This window comes from Sarcophilus harrisii, chromosome 3, assembly GCF_902635505.1.
Source record: "Sarcophilus harrisii chromosome 3, mSarHar1.11, whole genome shotgun sequence".
Taxonomy (NCBI): Eukaryota; Metazoa; Chordata; class Mammalia; order Dasyuromorphia; family Dasyuridae; genus Sarcophilus; species Sarcophilus harrisii.
The window spans coordinates 586,643,978-586,662,491 of record NC_045428.1 but is presented as its reverse complement, the minus strand read 5'-3'; the positions used below and the strand labels follow the sequence as shown (position 1 = coordinate 586,662,491).

The 18,514-nt window shown below is 45.3% G+C and overlaps 2 protein-coding genes across 2 annotated transcripts; both read right to left on the bottom strand.

Annotated features, from left to right (window-relative positions):
• Positions 1-638: 638 nt before the first annotated feature.
• On the bottom strand, positions 639-3,682 carry MRPL20 (mitochondrial ribosomal protein L20). Its single transcript, XM_031961573.1, has 3 exons — positions 3,662-3,682; positions 3,175-3,252; positions 639-1,135 (listed from the first exon to the last, which is right to left on the bottom strand). Exons 1-3 carry the CDS (start codon positions 3,680-3,682, stop codon positions 962-964), a joined length of 273 nt encoding a protein of 90 aa, XP_031817433.1. The 3' UTR covers positions 639-961.
• An 8,189-nt stretch (positions 3,683-11,871) lies between these two features.
• On the bottom strand, positions 11,872-18,065 carry ANKRD65 (ankyrin repeat domain 65). The gene is made up of 3 exons (XM_023498812.2): positions 17,759-18,065; positions 15,111-15,660; positions 11,872-12,754 (listed from the first exon to the last, which is right to left on the bottom strand). Exons 1-3 carry the CDS (start codon positions 17,929-17,931, stop codon positions 12,257-12,259), a joined length of 1,221 nt encoding a protein of 406 aa, XP_023354580.1. The 5' UTR covers positions 17,932-18,065; the 3' UTR covers positions 11,872-12,256.
• Positions 18,066-18,514: the final 449 nt, after the last annotated feature.

The window sequence follows — 18,514 nt, the reverse complement described above, 5'->3', positions numbered from 1 at the left end:
GGGACTGATATCTCATCATCATTCCTCACTTCACAGAGGATACAGAAACCCCATAGTGACTTTTCCAAGATTACATAGTTTATCAGCCAGGATTTGAACCCAGAGTTCTACTAGGTCCAGCACCTCTTGGAGTCCAGCCCTCTTGAGGCAATGATTCTAGGGAATACAGTCATACATTAAATATCTAAACTGCAAATTCTTTAGGATTTAAAGGGGGGAAAAATTTGTCAAAGATGTCAGTGGCTATAGAAGGCATGCCCTGAGGCAATTTGGTTTAGTCTCTTGTGTCACAGGGGCTGCCAGGGAGTAGGCACTGAATATATGCTTGTGGCAGTGAAGTGAATAACTGAAGAACTTCATTACTTAATTCCTTTCAGAGCTTTTTGTCATCCCCGTGCTTGCTTGCCAACTTTTTTTGTTTTTATTTTTTAAAACATCGTCTTTAGTAGGGTGCCCTTCAGGTTGGATGATTTGCCATTTTAAAGCAGCCCCAGAATGAGTTATCAGTTAACAGGCTGCTCCCTTCCCCGACCCAGGCTGGGTTTTCAGGAGGTGCTTCTTTATGCAAGCACAGTGCGCCCCAAAAATGCCCCAATAGCCAAGAAATGCCAAGGGAATGATCCACAACAGTTACCAACTCTATGTTATAAAAGCTTTATTTGATAATCTCTTCCAGAATACATTTGTAAAGTCTGCCCTTTGTTTAACAGAAAACCTAAGGAATGAATCCTTTAGAGTTTCCAGCAAGAAAAGGGCTCCCCCATCCTCCCACCTGGTAAAAGCCCAGCTACCTTTCTGCTGTGCTCCTGAAATGTGAAAAGACACAATTACGAAAGAACTGGAATAGTTTGAGGGAGCTCTTATACTGCTCATTGTTGTTATTGGTGTAACTGACAGTTACCCCGAGTCCTCCCTTGGGCAAAGCGCCTGGGCGCTGGTGGTGGCCATGGCTCCAGCGCCTTCACTGATAATGCACCACCCGGGAAAATATCCCCGCCGGCTCCTTCTCGTCCCCCAGCGCAGCTGCGAGGCCTTCTTCTCTCCTCCTCTTGGCCAAAGCAGCCAAGGACTTAAAAGTCTTGGGTTCGTAAATAGCCAAGTCAGCAAGGACTTTCCTGTTGAGTTCCACCTGACACTGGGGAGAAAAGAAATGATGTCACATAGTGACATCACAAGACCAGAGATCATGCAGCTGCTAGTGGAAGGCCTTGACTGAAGGGAATACCCACTGCCACCTCAGGTGGCAGAATGGCCCCTTCCATGTCTGAACCACTCTGATTATAAATAAGCTCACACACATTAAACCAAAATAGCTCTCTGTACCTGTTCCACTGAGGTGGAACGTAGTAGGTGCATAATAAATGTTTCTGGATTGACCAACTGGGGCCAAACAGAACAAATCTAATTCCTTGCCCAGGTGACTACCCTTTCAAATCTTGCCAACAGCCCTCCTTTCCCTCCTCCCATTATGGTTATTTTCCCACCAGACCAAAAATATCCCAAGGTGCCCCAAGAAGCATTCTGTCCATTTTCTCCAATCCCCCAACTGCCCCAGCCATTCTCCACTCGCACTGGTCAATGCCCTTCCTGAAATCTTTAGCCTAAAAGGGACTAGGGAGGACCAGCCCATCTTCCCAGTCCTTGCCACTGGGCTGGGCACTGAGGGACACACATGGCCCAACCCCTACATGTGCTTGCGCACTTCCCACTCAGACAGGGGTAACACGTCAATGTGGAAGAAGCCTCTGTGCTGAATTCCCTTCTGGAAGCCCACATCTTAGCCAGGCGATTCCTCCCACAGCCACCACGAGGAAAAGCCTCTGTGTGGAGGCCCTAAGCCTTGTCCCAGGGACTTCTCCACCAAGAGTGGAGTGCCTGGACCAGCAGGCCCGGCCAGCCTCTTAGGAACCTTTCCATGTCCTGCGGATCCAGGCACTGTGATGCTTCCTAGCTGACATTCCTAGCTCTCTCAAGTCTGTCAATGCTTTCCCATTCCTCATGAACAGTAGGGAGCACATACAGCAGAACCTCGTCTGACCCTCACAACTACTCGGGGAGTACTAGCCTTACTTTGCAGGTGAGGAAACAAGAGGAGGCTGGCAGGCTTGTCTGAAGGCTCCTAGCTGCTCAAGTGTCAGAAGCAAGATTGGAAGCTTGGATCTTCCTGACACACAGTCCTGCCCTGTACACCCTGCACCCGGCCCAAAGGTACCTCGTGTCAGCTTGGCCTTGTTCTACGGAACTGTGTCCCCTTTATGCATCCCCGCCCCTTTGGCAGCCTGCAGCTCTGAACCCAACACTGAGTCCCTCCCCTGACCAGCTGACCATCTCCTGGGAGAGGTCCCAGCCCCATCTGGACATGACACAAGGCACCACGTGTGGGTGAGGGAAGGAGCGAGCTCATCTTCTTCCAGAGTGCTTGGTGGGGCAATCAAAACTCTGGGGTTGGGGGGGACTGGCTGAGGGGGGTGGGGGATGGGACTGGGGCCAAATTTTCATAAAGGTGATGAGGCAGAGAGGGACCCGGGTGCCCAGCACCCCAGCTGGTAGAAAAGCAAAGAACAAAACCCACATGTGCTGATGCCCTGAGCCTAGTATCTGTGAGAGGGAGACCTCAGCTTCTTGCCAAGGAAAACCGCTGAAGTTTGATCTGACACGGACCTGCCTGAAATGTGCCTTTCAGAAAGTGACCACAAAGTCCTCCTGGGGGGCCAGCTGGGCTGAGCTGAGCATGACCTCGTTTTTGCAAACACAAGCCTGGGAGGAACCACCTTAGTTCTTTCAATGTACAAAACTCACTAAATGCCTTCTCCTATCCTCCCCACCCCCTGCCTATTGAGCCATTTCCTCCTGAAATTTCCATTTTTTAAAGCCAAGAAAAATGACAATCTGACCTTTCCTCCTGACAGAGAACTAGGCAAGGCCCACCCCACCCCACCATGTACCGTGTTTTCCATTTCTGAGATGCTCCTTTGGGGATTTTGGAGAAAGAAACAAAGATGTCTCTGTATATGCAATCCCCACCAAATGAATTCCAGCATTCAGGAACAGAAAATGGGTTGCAATGGTACATGGGAGCTGCTGATGTGAAACTACTGTGACCTGTGACTGCCCTGGAGCCACAAAAGCTCTATGTCATGCTTTTACCTAATTACCACAAGCGCTGGGACATACCTTGATTAAATTGCTAATGAACGAGGGATACTTCAAGCCATGTTCTTGGGAAGCGGCTGTGATTCGGTTAATCCAAAGCTGAAATCAAAAAACACAGAAATGAGTTCCCTGCAGATTGTACAGAAAAAGCCCGAACTGATTCTGGTTGATCTTCTACCTCCACAGACACCAGAGTGAGGAGCCCTGGCTCAGACTCGCCTATCACAGCAGATACAGAGGCCCAGGAGGAGCAGGGCCTGCTGGCCCTCTCCACAGGGGGTTAGAATGATCTTGACCCACCTCATCTTATTTGTGCGGCCATATCCATGCAAACACTCCTGTGTCCTAAGGAAAAGTCCGGATCTAAAAAACACTGCCACCGTATCAAACTCCCAACTACTCCCAAAACCTGGGGCAGGGTAATGTCCCCGGGGCAAAGAATAAAGGGCCCCAACCAAACAGGGAACAGGTCAGGGGAAACCCCACCCCCTCCCCCCCCGGGACTCACCGCCTTGGTCTTCTTCTTCATCTCCTGGGAAATTTTTCATTTCAAAAACTCTTTCCCCCCCCTAACCCAACAATTCTTCCTTCCCAAAATCTAAGTGGGGAACACCGGTCTGTCAAACCCGAGGGAAATACCCAAAAAACACCTCCCACCCTAACAAAACCCCATTGGGTCCAACCCCCTCACTCCAGGGAAAAAGCCAAAATAAGGAAAAGGGGGGGGGGGCCCCGGCCCTCCCCAAAACCAACCCCTCCCCCCCCCAACCGCTAAACAAATTTTTCCCCCCCAAATTCCCCCTTCCCTTTCCGCCCCCCTCCAGGGCCGCCCCAAAAACCCTCAAATCCCAATCTCCCCCAACACACCCCACCACTCCCTCAAAAACACCCCCCCACACCCCCACGCCCTCAAACCTTCAAAAACCCCAAAACCCCCAAAACAAAACCCCCCAACAAAAAAAAAACCAAAAAAAAAAAAAACGAAAAAAAAAAGCAAAAGAAAAAAAAAAAAGGCCAAAAAAAAAAAAAAAAAAAACACAAAAAAACAAAAACAAATTTACCCAAACCCCACCCCCCCCAACCCAAAAAAGGGGCCCCAAAAAAGAAAACCACCCCCCCCGGGAAACCCACCCCAAAAAATACCCCCCAAAAAGCCGCAGAAAAGCCAAAACCTTCCCAAGCCACTTACCCCCCCCCCAAACCACCCCAAAATTCCCAAACCCCTCCAAAATCCCCACTTTGTGCCCCCAAACCCCCCCTCCCACCAAACTCAGCCACCCAAACACCCCACCCCCCAAAACCAAACACCCCATTTCCTCCAAGCTCCCCCCCCCCCCCCCCCTTTAAAAAACAAACCCATTTACCCAAAAATTTCCAAAATACGCACCCCCTCCCACACCCCCCCCGCCCAGCACAGGCACCCCCTGCACCCCACCCCCCCCCCCCCCCCCACCCCCCGGGGAAACAACCCATTTCCCAAACCCAACACTCCCTTTCCTTTGCCTCCACAAAACACCAGCTTCCCCTTTCAACCTCCCTCCCCAAAACCCCCCCCCCCATCCTCAGCACCCACCCCAGAAAACCCCCCGAAAACACCGGCCGCCAAACCCTCAGCCCATCCCCACCACTTTTGCCCCATCCCAACCAAACAATGCAGCCAGGGGCCCCCTTGCCAAACTTTAGTTCCACCAGCCCCTCCCCACACCCCCTTGACCCCCAAAACAAAAAACCAAAACCCAGGGCCCCCCCTTTGTCCCAAAACTAACACCACCTCCTTAGAAACACTTTTAAAATAAAAAGATCCCGACATGCAAAAAGAAAATTTCCCATTTAAAACTACAACCCCAACCCACCACAACCCCAAAACCAAAAAAAAAAAACCCCCCTCCAAACCCCCCAAACAAAACCACACTTGCCCAAAAAACCCCCCCTTTTAAAAATCACCCCCGCAAAACCAAAAACCAGAAAACCGGAAAAAAATGGGAAAACATCCCACTCCATTTCACAAAAAAAACCCCAAAAAAAAAAACAAAAAAACCCAAAAAAAAAAAGAAACACCCGAAAAACAGAAAAACCCCCTTTTAAAACCCGAAGAAAAACACCAAGAAAAAATACCAGAAAAAACCCAAAAAAAAAAAACAAAAAGAAAACCTCAAAAACCCGGAAAACCCAGAAAAAATGAAAAAAAAAAAACCAAAAAAACTCAAAAAACTAAAAAAACCCAAAAAATAAAAAAACAAAAAAAAACCCAAGAAAATTGAAAAAACCTCAAAATAAAAAAAAAAAAACAAAAAAAAAAAAAACCCCAAAAAAAACAAAGAAAAACCAAAAGAAAAAAAAAAAAAAAAAACCAAAAGAAAAAAAAAAAAAAACCCAAAAAAAAAAAAAAAAACAAAAAAAACCAAAAAAACAAAAAAACCTCAAAAAAAAAAAAAAAAAAAAAAAAACCCAAAAAAAACAAAAAAATAAAAGAAAAAAAAAACCAAAAAAAAAAAAAAAACAAAAAAAAAAAAAAAAAAAAAAAAAAAAAAACCCCAAAAAAAAAAAAAAACAAACAACCAAACAAAAAAAAAAAAAAACACCCCAAAAACAAAACCCAAAAAACCCCAAAAAAAAAACCCAAAACCCACACTCCCAACGCAAACCCCCCCCTCCCATCCCCATTCCCCTCCCCCAAACCCCCCCCCCCCCGTAAAAAACCCCGAGAAAACCTCCCCCCCAAAAACCCCAAAAATCCCCACCCAAAAACCCCCTTTACCCCTTTCCCCAAAAAAAATAAAAGTAAAAAAAAACCATTCCCCCCCCGCCCCACCCCCAGCTTTAAAAAAACCCCCAAAACTGCACCCCATTTTCCCCATACCAAATAAAAAACTTCCAACCAAAACCCCCCTTTTTCCAAAAAAAAACTTTAAAAAACTTTCTTTTTTAATCACTCCAAAAACCTAATTCATTTCCTCATCACTCCCAAAAAATCCAATCCCAAACAATGGGTTTTTCCCACTCCTCTTCGCTTCTCCTAACCCCAAACCCTCATTATTTCTTGCTTTTTTATATCTTTCTCCAATTCTTCCTAGAAAAACATTCTCTTATTTGGGGTCCCAGACCATTTGCCTCCCCCTCCTCATCCTTTTCCATCTTTTCCTTTTCTCCCTCCCTATCCCATTGGCAAGTCACACACCCGGCCCAAAAAAAAATCCCAAAAATCTTTTTTTCATTTTTCTTCCCCATTTTTTTTTGCCCCCCAAAAATGAGCTCGGGTTTTCTTTTATTTCAAAACACTCTGAAAAACCGGCTTTATTTGTGTTCCCAATTTGTATTTCTCCAATTTCCTTTTTGTTTTCTTAGGTTTCCTTTCCCTCTTAATGTTTATAGATAAGGTCTACCTCAGTTGCTTTTTAAAACCCGGCTTAATCATTCCTCTTAAATGGTTGATAGATGAAGGTTTTTAACTTTAGGAGGTTTGCTTCTTAATGTTTGACGGATAAAGGTTTATCCATTTAGATGTCTAGAATTCAGTAACCTCCCTCCATTGTGTCATCCTAGGGCCCCCCCATTGGTTATTATCCCCACCTAGGTACCCCCATTTTACTTTCTTGTTATCCTATAAAAAGCTTGTTCCGTATGGTGGATTCTTTGAGATTATTCGTCCAGCCCTGGGACCAAGAGCCATCTTGTCCCAGTATCTCTCTCCATTTAATAAACTATTGAATTGGTGTCTAACCTCTGTCTTGCTCAGTTTCTTCAGCATTACATGATAAAGCTCCTTGAGACTCAAATGGAGCTCTTAACTATTCCTTTAAATTCAAATCACTCTGGCTCCCATTGATTGACTTGAAATAGGTCATTTCATTCAAAAACCATTTCATTTGACCATTATTTGGGTTTTCATAGATCAGAAAAAGTAGAAATAGTAGTTGTTTCTGCTCTGGCCAGAAACTCGGAGTCTTCTTTCAGATTGATTCTTTTGTGAAGGCAAACTGAATCATCTTTTGCCTCAATTTTTACTTGGTGTTAATCACTGAATAGATGTTTTGTCTCAAACTGAGACCCGGGAAAGAGCTTAGCTTAAAAAGGCCATTCTGCCACTCAGTCTCCTGAGCTATATCTGACCCCCGAACCCATTTGGCTGTAGAAAAGAAAGCGAGACTGGTGACTTTGCACAGCCCTCCCTCATTTCAGTCCAATTCACTCGTGGCCTCTCCTCCCTGATGCCAGCAACATCAAATAAAAGCTGATACATAATATTTATGTGATACTTCATTTCCCTAAGTCTGTTTCTTTATCTGTAAAATTGGCATGTTAGGCTTGATGTCCAATGAGATCCCTTGAAGCTATCCCACCCATTTTATGTTTTGTCATTCTCCTTTGTTGGAGTGTGTGTGTGTGTCCCCCAAGGTTCTATCCTGGGGTTTCTTCTCTCCCTTTTCTCTCTTCTTGATTTCATTAGCACTCATGGGCTCAACTATGATTTCTACACAGAATACTTCTAATTCTGCATGTCTTGCCTTGAGATGTCCCGTATAGAATTAATTCTCTTCCCCTTAAAACCACCCTCATCCAAACATCTTCATTTGGCTTCACCCCATTCTTCCAGTTACCTACTCTTACAATCTTGAAATCATCTTTAACTTTTCCCTTCCCTCCCCCACCCTACATTAATCCCATCCTATTGGTATGGTCATGATAGCAATTCCTAATTCCAAGTGATGTGCTTGGGGTTTAGTAGCAGATGATGAGATTGATGTAGGCACCAAATGTTGGAGTTCGGTCACATGAAGAATTCACAATGGCCATTCTCTTTGCCAAAAGGTAGGTTTATTTAGGAGAAGAATAGGAATGGTAAATATGAAATGGAGTTGGAAGACCATATATCCTTAGCAAGGAAAAGGGATTTTAATAATTAATGGAAAATGGAAAGGACAAATTCACTAGTGGAACTCACAGTTAACCAGGAGAAAGGGAATACTCGATGAGGTGGGATCCTGCCCTTAACTGACAGGCTAAATCCATAGTTAGTTAGCTATAAAGAGCACCATGACACAGAATGTAGTAGCAGGCTATAACCCCAAAAAGGTTTCAGCAAATACGGTGTGAGCCACAGGCAGATTTATAGGAGAAATTTAACATTGGGGGTTTGCTGGACGTAGCTAGGTGGGGCTTCCCAAGACTTCCACAGAGGATGAGACTATAAGATTAAATTCCCATCAGTGCTTTTCCCTGCTTGCCTCAGGGAGTAATTTTATCTGAACTTCAAGCTCTCTGTCAACCTCACCTAAGTAACCCAGGATCTCTACACTATCTGTTGCCAAGTCTCATTAGTGCTATTTTCATAACATTCTCTTTTCTTTCATTCCCATCTCTCCCCATTCATGAGCCACTCCCCAAGCTCAGGTCCTCCTAGCTTCTCGTCTAGATTATTGAAGTGGCTTTCTAACAGGTCTTGCTCCTTTTCTCTTTAATTCATCAGTCACACAGTTGCCAAAATAATCTTGCCAAAATACAAGTCTGTGTTTCAAGCTGGAAGGCCTTAAGACCATTTGCTTTTAGCAAGAGGCTCGTAGCAAGAGGCAAATCTGGGATTTGAACCTGTCTCCTGAGGCCTTTAAGATAAAATACAAGCCTTTCAAGCCTGGTGTGGAAAGCCACTAACCTTCCTGCCCAGACCTCTTTCATAATATCCCCTTTACACAGTTCAAGTTCTAGGCAAAAGACTTCAGCACTTCCTTTCTGGCTCTGGACAGCCTATCTCAGTCCCTTGCTTCCTTTAAGACTTGACTCCAGCACCACCTCCCTAACCAAAGCCTTTCTTCAACCCTCTCCAGTCTGAACTTTATTAGAATGGACTGGGCTCTGTGACTTGAAAAAGCCTTTCTCTTTTTTCCATTCTTCATCAGTACCTGGCACACAGCAGGTACCTCAGAAATGCTATTTCTTTTAATTGTTTTCTCCCTCTTCAAATTATCTTATCCACTTAATAAATCCAAATTGCATTGGTTTACTTCTTTGTTTATGTGTGTGTCTCCTTACCTCCCACCCCCAGTAAAATGTTAGCATTTTGCAGATAGGGATCAGTTTTGTCTTTGACTCCCCAGTACCTTGTCACAAGAGACACTTGATGTGTGCTTTTTAGAAGTAGATATTTGCAAGATTAAACATCTCCCTTTGCTGTGTATAATATGTAGGTATAAAAGCAGCATTTATTTAGAGCTTGCTATATATGCTCTCTGCATTTGAGTTTAAACTCCTTGAGAGCAGACTGGCTTTTGATTCTATCCTCAGCCTTAGTACATGACCTAGAACATAATAGGTGCTTAATAAATGTTAATTGATCAATTAATATCTGAAGATGTAAATGTTATTGCTTTGGTTCAAACAGTAAAGTGACATGCTTATGATCAAACAGCTAGGAATGTCCAAGGTCAGATTTTCACACAACAAAGTCCATGAGTCTTCCTGACTCTAGGTCTGACTCTCTGTCCACTGAATACCTCAGTTCCCCTGCAACTAGTAGGTGCTTAATAAATGATTGATTAATTTCTGGAGATACAAATATTGCTGTTAGTCAGTTGTGTGACACCATTTGGGCTTTCCTTGGCAGAGATCCTGGAATGGTTTGTCATTTCCTTCTGCAGCTCATTTTATAGATCAAGAAACCGAGGCAAACAGGGTAAAGTCACTTGATACAAATTCAAGTAATCAAGAGTCCCTACGCTTAAGGAGCTTACATTCTAAGACAGGAGAGTTTTGTTAGTGTTCATATTTTCACCATTTTCATAAGTAAAGGTGGAAAGCAGAATTGGGGGGAGTTAGACTGGGAAGGGTCTTTAAAAAGATTTTAAGGTCCCTTCCAGCTCTCAATCTGTAATCCTATTGTTATGGACCAGAACACTGTACTTGAAATAAGGATTCTTTCAAGGTGCTAACTCAGTGGAATTGATAAGACAATGATTATCTACTTTGGTGTGGGGATTAATAGTTCTCTACTTCAGTATGATTGATTTAATCTTACAACAAATAATGGTTCCCTAGTGATATAATGATTGGTTTATGTTCAGTATACTGTAAATGATCCAATTATAATAGAGCATATAAACTGGGACAAAGCCAGGGTGGAACTCAGAAACACATTCCTTCCCATGGTCCACCTTGGTGGTGGCTGGAGACCTGTCCTCCTGCATTTCCTCCACTGAAACTGGGCCCAGGGCCCTAGGCAAGGAAACTAGATTGTGAAGGAGATAATAAAGAATTTGGACTTTAAATACCTGGCTATTCTTGTGAAGGCTGCTCCAAGATCTCCAGAAAACCAACCAGAACATTACTCCTATGATCCCACGTTGTAATATTTATAATGTGCTGGGCATTGTGCCTGACACATAGTAGGAACTTAATGTTTATTCTGTTTTCTTCCCTATGAGCAAGATTGTGTAATAGATCTTTCCAGTAAATCTTAATTGTTCCATCAGTCTGATAAATATCAAGATCTATTAGAAACTTACCACTTTCTGTGGGACCTGGAAAATTAGGACAGATGAAAATGATTCTTTACCATACCAGGGCAATTTGAAAAGAGCTAGGAATTTTCAACCAGGTTTATCCAAGTCATAAACAAGTCCCTGAAATTGTAATAGGAACAATCTGAACTTTTATTCCACACAAATTTGATGTGAATGAGTGCAAGGGTGAATGTTGGAAACTACCTTTGCATGTATTTTGAAAAATAAAATGCTGTCATTTAAAAAAAAAAAAAAAGAAGAAGAAGAAAAGAAAAGATGTGAATGAGTAAATAGCAATTTTAAATGCAGGAGATTGTGGGAAATAGAAGGGTAGGGTGAAGAGGGAGTTGATAAGTGTGTTTGGAAGAGACATTGAGTACACTTTCTGCCTTAAACACAGCTCCCTTGTCTCTTGAATTATCACATGCCTTCCTGGACATCAGCCATTATGGTTAAAAAAAGATCGCATCTTTGATTACATTTGTTGATACTCGGCTTTTCTAACAGGATCGGCAAGGAAGAGATTTAAATGAAGTTATTGATAAGAGCTGTTATAAATATCTATATATTTAAACATGGCTTTATTTTTTTTTTAATTAAAGAAAAATCTCTCATAAGTTTACTCTTTTTTTAGAAAAATATTTAATTTCTAGAATCATAGTTAGGGATAGTTTCCATTCTATTGATGGGGACTCAGAGGCAAAACAGAGGATCAGTCAATCAAAAAGCATGTATTAACAACCCCCCACAAATCTAATTGGGGTTACTAAGTGATGAGGTAGAGTCAGAAAGACCTGAATTCAAATCCTGCCTCACACTTCCCAGCTGTATGATTCTGGGCATGTCACTTTATCCCATCAGCCTCAGTTTCCTCATCTGCAAAATGAGTTGAAAGAAATGGCCACTCTATGAAGAAAGCTCCAAATGAGGTCCCAAAGAGTCAGATATGACTGAACAACATTGGAGTCATGACTTGGACCATAGCAGCTGTGTGATCCAGTGATTACTTCACTTCTGTCTGTCTCAGTTTCCTCAACCATAAAATAGGGACAATAATGGCAACTACTTCACAGGCTTGTGAAGATCAAATGAGATGATATATATAAAGTTTTTACAAGCTTTAAAGAGTTATATAAATGCTATTATCAGGTAAATCTCAAAAGATGATGGCAAAAGGTAGGGATTCCTGTTCTTCCCTCCTCATGCCATGGGGTCAAATGTCCAGGGGTTTGGGTCACTTCTGCTTCATTTCCCCCAGAAAAAGGTAAACATGATTCTTCCCCCTCTTATTTCCCAATTCCCACCTTCATTTAGTCCCTAAGGGCACCCAACCTTAAAAACACTCATTCATCTGGAGTCTCGGTAATAACAGCAACAACAACATTTTATATATATCCCTATAGGGTTTACTGTCCTTGTGGTAAAGCAGGTGTTAGTCCCATTTTACAGATGAGTACCCGGGCTACTCTATTGATCTTGGGCAAGTGACTGTACTCTGTGGGCCTCGGTTTCCCCTTCTGTAAAAGGAGACAATTGGATAAGGTAATCTCCAGGAGCCATCCCATAAGTCCTCTGATCCTAAGGCCACAAAGCTAGCCAGGCACACACGATCACTCAAACCCAGGTCCCCCAGGGTGGATTTCTACACAGAGGGGCTTGGGTCCTGCCCAGCCTTGCCTCTCTCCTCTTGGCTTTTCTGACAGGAACAGAGTCTTGAGGGGACTGTCTGGGGCAGCAAGGTCTTCTGCAGTCTCCCGCCACTGTGTCCTCAAGTTGGGGTTGGCCCCCCGCCTTAGTAAAAGTTCTACCATAGAGCAGTGACCCTTCTCGATGGCCAAGTGCAAAGGGGTCTTGTGGAGCCAACCGGCGGCATTGACCTCTGCTCCCTGGTCCAGGAGGTAGCTTGCAACCACAGTGTCTCCCCCCAAGGCCGCGTGGTGCAGGGGTGTGAGATGTAGTCCATCCTGGGCCTCCACCGAGGCTCCTCTTTCCACCAGCAGCCGGGCCACAGAAAGGTGGCCAGCAGCAGTGGCCCGGTGGAGGGCAGAGCGGCCATGTTGGTCTGGAAGGTCCCCATTGGCACCATGGTCCAAGAGCAGCTTTACTACCTGGGGACAGGAAGGAGACCAGGTGGAAAGAGCTGGGGGTGAGGACTCCTCTCTGAATTCCAGTTCAGCTTGTTAAACTTCAGCGAGACCGCTCAGCAGCCTCCCCTTTCACCAGAGCCACTGGCTTGGTAGAATCCTATTCCCTTCTGGTCTGACAGAAAGAAAGGAGGTGGCAGGAGACCAGGATGTGAATTATGACTTACTTGTGACCTTGCACAGGTTCCCTATTCCTCCAGCCCACACAGCCCCCTCCTGCCTTTGAACACCTGATCCCAATTACTCACCCTTTAATCACATCCTGCCTGCTGCTGTCCCAATTGTTCCCTAGCCAAACTAGGACCGCTCCTAGGGCAAGGAGGTCACAGGGACAATTATGACGGTGACAGGGAGGCTGTTGGTGGTGGTTTATGTTCTGTTAATACTGCAAGGTCTACATATTGATTTCAAATTCTCAAGCATTTATTAAGCACCTATTCCAAGCATGGCTCGATGCTAGGTTTAAAGAAAAAATCCCTATCCTCAGTAGCTTACATTCTACTCTGGATAGGACTTCCCACAACCATCCTGGAAGGCAGGTTGGGCAAGTTTTACCGCCATGGTGAGGAAAAAGACAGAAGGGGCAGCCTCTGATCCCCTCCTGCCTTTCCAGCTCATCTCCTTTTCCTTCCTTACACACACACTCTTTGACAACCAGCTGGACTCTGGTTGCCATCATGCCTTTGTTTGTACAGTTCCTCCCTTCTCCTCCCCTGACCCTTGCCTGCTAAATTCCTCCCTACCCTTTAAAATTTCCCTTCAAAATCTTTCTTGCTTATGGAGCCTTCCTCAATCCCCTCGTCGGTATTGATTTTCACATAATAGATCGTTTCAAACTTTTCAACTTTTCATACTTTTCTATCCTTATAATAATCTGTTTCTTCTTTCCTCCCCGATGCCATCAACAGTAGCAGGAGATGACAATTTTTTTATCTGTAAATTTTTATTGAATGATTCACCTGGAATCACATTGTCAGATCCCAGTCTTGAGGATCCTGCCTCTTCTCTTGCCATTGTAGTAGATGGAACACCTTCTTTTCCCTCCCAGATATGAATAGCACAGGCCTAGGCACATAGAGGTGTGAAGGATAGGGAGGGCGGAGACACTGATCCTTGAACCTTGGGAGGTGGATCTGGACTGGGGAGGTAACCATTCTAGCTAAATCCTTAGGATTTAAATGTTAGCATGTGAGAAGATAGGATTGGCATCAGGTACTGATGTCCCCTGATCCTGGACAACCCTCCTTCTTCATCTCTACTTCAGCTCACATGTCCCCTCCTACATGAAGCTTTAACTGGTCCCCCCAGTACCCATAACTTCCTGCTCAAGATTTCCTTGTAACTAAGTTAGATGAGTTAGCCTGTTTCCCCCCAGCAGAATTTAACCTCTTTGGGAGGGAGGGACCAATTCATTTTTGTCTTCAAAACTGGGAACACCCAACTCAGGTGCCTGGCACATAGTAGGTAGTTAATAAGTGTTTCTTGATCACCTGATTGTCTGATTTCCCCTGGACTTAGGGCAGAGTGTCCTAGAGTTCAACAGAACCCCTATTGCTCCCTCTCCCACCCCCATCCCAGGGAAAGGGCAAATAGGACAGATCACACCCAGCCCACAAGGTCATCTCCATCACAGCATCAATGACCCACTTAGGTCAAGAGAAGCCTCTTAGTCCTTCATTACTCCAGCCCTGTTCTCACCCAGCTGACTAAATTTTTAGCAAACAATTAAATGAACATATTCTCCTTGGCTGCAGAGCCCATGAACTCCAGCTATATTCTTAAATCATTTCCCTTGCTCTCTCATCTCCTCTGGCTCAGGGACATCTCCTCATCTACCACCCACTTCTTGAACTTCTCCTTGGCATAAGATCACAGCATTTGGGGCTGGAAAGGCCTTTCGAGATGACCTATTCCAATCCCTAATTTCTAGGAATCTTAGAGGAATAAGATAGTTTATCCAAAGTCACAGGGCCAGAATCAGAGCCAAGATTCAATGCTATTCTTCTTCTGACTCTTAATCTAAGGCCCTTTCCTTTGGTTCTGCCATTCCAATACCTCTCCCAGACTATGACTCCAGAAAGCCAAATGAGTCCGAAGAGAACAGGATTAGCGTCTCCTCTTTCAACCTCCCTACCTGATTTTCAGGGGTACCCCTGTCCCAAGACTACGTCACTACTATCATTGGCTCCTGACTGCACCACAACCCTAAATACTCTTCTAGTCTGGAGAATCAGGCCCAAGATGTCATCCCCCTTCTCCCACCGTTTCCCATCCCTGCCCACACAAACAAACAAAAAAAACAGAGCAGGAGAGGACCCACCTCCTGGTCTCCCAGGTCCGAGGCGATGGTGAGAGCTGTTGCTCCAGTACCATCCTGGGCATTGACCTGTGCCCCTCGGATCAGAAGAAACTGCAGCGACTCCTTTCTCCCAGTCCCTGCTGCCACGTGCACAGGGCAGGGCCCCCCCAAACAGCTGATGTCCATCGAGATGCCCTGACAGCTCAAAAGTTCCGCCACAGGAAGCTGGTTCCCTGCAGCTGCCCAGTGCAGTGCCGTCCATCCGTGAATGTCCCCACTGGCAGCGTCCAGGCCGTGAGCGAGCAGTCGCTGAACCAGCAGCAGGTGTCCCAGGGCGGCCGCCCAATGCAGTGGTGTGAGACCTGGCAGATTCCTGGCTGAAGCCGATGCCCCTCGCTGCAGGAGCAGCTCGGCCACCTGGCTCTGCCCCTGCCAGGCGGCCCAGTGCAGAGGAGTGACCAGGTCCTCATCTGCTGCATCCACTGCGGCCCCACGCTGCACCAGGAACCGGACCAGAGGGATGTGGCCACTCACCACTGCATGGTGGAGTAGGGTTCGACCGGCTGAATCCCTGCAAGGAAGGTGATAGCTAAGGTGGGGAAGTAGAGCCCCTCCCTAATCCTGAACCAGGGGAAAAGATCTGAAGTCTCAGGCCTGCTTCTTCCTCTTTCTCATTCATCCCTCCCTGCTGAGGGATGCTTAAGTGTGGGACCCAGAAAGCCGACTGCACCATCAGGGGAGGTCGGTTCTCCAACCCCACAGCTGTGAAACAGCACACCAGAGACCAGAGGAATGTTTTGTTATTACAATCTTTATCTTACTCTTTGAAGAAGAGCCGACAGACCCAAGGAAAGACCAACAGAACCCAAGAGTCAGAAATATCTGTCTGAAGGTCATAAAACAAATTTACTGACGCAGATATTGCTTGAGAAAGAATGTGTGCTTTTCCTTCAATGATAACCTTGCTGTTCTTAGAAAATACGTATTCTGTGGGGCAATGAAATAAAAGAGAGGTAAGAGTTCAAGAAACCTTCACTGCAACTACTTCTCAGTCTCCTTGTATCATTATCGTCCTCTCACATGACACAATCTATTCTGCTAGTCAGAATTAGATCCCAGCAGTCACTAACAGGTGACTCCTCCCCATCTTCCAGGACATATGTGGATGGAAGTGGTACATTTAGCATGTGTGGGAATCTTTGAAAATGGTTTGCTATCTCTGACTTCTGCAGGAACAGACCCATTTCATCCTAAATCTTAAACTTATCTGATCCCCTCTTCACCTCCAACCTCTTTCATTTATTCATTTTTCCTTCCTTCCTTTCTAATATCCTTTCTTTCTTTCTATTTTCTCCCTTCCTTCTTCCCTTCATTTTCTCTCTCCTTTTCTTCTTTGTTCCCTTCTTTCCTTTCTTTCTCTCTTCCCTTTTTCTGTCCTACCTTCTGTCCTTCCTTCTTTTCTTTCTTTCTTCTTTCCTCCCTTGTTTCCTTTCTCCCTTCCTTCATTCTTTCCTCCCTCTCTGCCTTCCTTTCATCTCTTCTTTACTTCTTTATTCCTTCTTTCTGTCCTCCTTTCTTTTCTTTTTTCTCCCTCTCCTCCTTTTCTTTTCTTCCTTCCTTCCTTCTTTCCTTCCTCCCTTCTGTCCTTCTTTCCTTCTTTTCTTTCCCCTTCCCTTCCTTTCTTCTTTATTTCCTCCTTTCCTTACATCCTTTCTTCATTCTTTCCTCCCTTCCTTTCTTCTTTCCTTCCTCCCTTCTCTCTTCCTTCTTCTCTTTCTACTCCTTCCCTTCCTAACTCCATTCTTTCCTTCCCAGTCTCAGAACTGAAAGAGGTCTTAGAAACCAAATGAGTTCAAAGAAGCTAGACTGATCCAAGCACCTTGGGGAATCATGGGAAATGGGCCTGGGGAGAAGATGGCTCTGAGATCCAAAGCCTAGGAAACAACATGCATGTCAAAAGCAAGGGCTGTCACAAGCCACTTCCCAATGGGCCCACAATCACATGTGTGCACATAATCATGATGAAAAGTGCCTTCTGCTAATTTGTAAGCATTTATTAAGTGCTGATTGTGTTCCAGTCCTGGAGGAACTCAGTCTTGAGGAGCCATAGCTTCTGAGATATTTGTTATCACTTGATGATTGAACCAGATACATTGAATATGGACTCCAGGGGCTACCTGGTTTATAATTTAACAGACAACATTAATATTAGCATTTAAAACAAAACAAAATTTTTGAGGGGAAACAAACAAAAGGGAAAATGTGTGTCATTTATGGAGTTATACACATAGGTATGTTTTTTGATGTGACATGGGAACATTTATCAGGGTAAGTGTGTCATATAGTGGGGTGGGAGTTAGTGACTGCTCATGTTTCCAGCACTTCTCACATAGAGTATCTCACCTAGTAATAGTTAATAACTATTGGATAATTGATCACTGAATCTTGCTAATAGCTTTGCATAGTAGGCAGGAGGGATAGGGCTACTGTCCAGATTTTGTAGAAGAGGGAGCAGAGAGGTTAGTCACAGAGCTGCTAAGGGGCAAACCTTAGGACCTGACATCCAGGGAGGTTTCCCCAACCCCTTGACCTGCTTGGAACCACTGTGTGACCTGGGCACCAGAGGTATGCTGGGATACCTGGGGGAGGGCCGGGATGGGGCTGCTCACCTCTCATTGATGTAGGCCCCCTGCCTCAGCAGCTGCTTGGTCAGGCCCAGCTGGCCCCTCCATATGGCCTTGATTACTTGGTTGTGGCCCCAGGCCTTTGGGGCAGGAAGGAGGCTCAGAGGCCGTTCTTCCTCTTCCTCCTGGGCCCTTGCCTCCCCCATCGCTAAGTCCATCCAGTGCCTGCTCAGCTCAGCCTCCAGTTCTCTGCGCTCCTAGAACACATGACAGCTGAGGTAAAGTCAGAGATCACCACCTGACCCCAAACCACCCATCAGTCAACAAATACTTATTAAGGGCCTACTGTGTGCTGGGCACTGTTAGGTGCTGACGATATGAGGATAAAGAATGAAACCTCCAGCTGGTCCCCCCGCTCCAGCCAGAAACTGAACCAAATCCATTCCCAGACTGGCTTCCTAAGCCCATTCCTAGTTGCAGCCCAACTCCAGACCCAGACTAGGCCCAACCTTGACCAAAGGCTTAGGCTCGTCTCCACCCAATATGGGTACTGCCCCCCTCCCTGGCCCTAGGCTGGTTGTAGCACAAACAGAGCCTGCCAGAGCAGAGGATAGATGCCAGTGGAAAGGGGGTAAGCACAGAGTTTGAGGGAGTTTAGGCCCTAACTCTCCAGGCTAGGGGAAGAATGGGCAGGGGTTCTGTTGCCCCAACACTTTCCCTGCTGAAATCCCCCCAACTTGGGCTCTCTGTCGTCACCCTCCAAGGCTGAGTAGCCCACGACCAAGAGCTTCTCATTGCTGG

Bases quoted from the DNA above. Each gene is read 5' to 3' on its own strand.
- MRPL20 (XM_031961573.1), bottom strand. From the start codon at position 3,682: ATGAAGAAGAAGACCAAGGCG. The intron at 3,253-3,661 runs GTGAGTCCCGGG...TTTTGATTTCAG, and splicing joins TGAAGAAGAAGACCAAGGCG to CTTTGGATTAACCGAATCAC. The intron at 1,136-3,174 runs GTATGTCCCAGC...TTTTCTCCCCAG, and splicing joins TCATTAGCAATTTAATCAAG to TGTCAGGTGGAACTCAACAG.
- ANKRD65 (XM_023498812.2), bottom strand. From the start codon at position 17,931: ATGGACTTAGCGATGGGGGAGGCAAGGGCCCAGGAGGAAGAGGAAGAA. The intron at 15,661-17,758 runs GTGAGCAGCCCC...CCTTCCTTGCAG, and splicing joins GGGGCCTACATCAATGAGAG to GGATTCAGCCGGTCGAACCC. The intron at 12,755-15,110 runs GTGGGTCCTCTC...TCCTGTCCCCAG, and splicing joins CGGACCTGGGAGACCAGGAG to GTAGTAAAGCTGCTCTTGGA.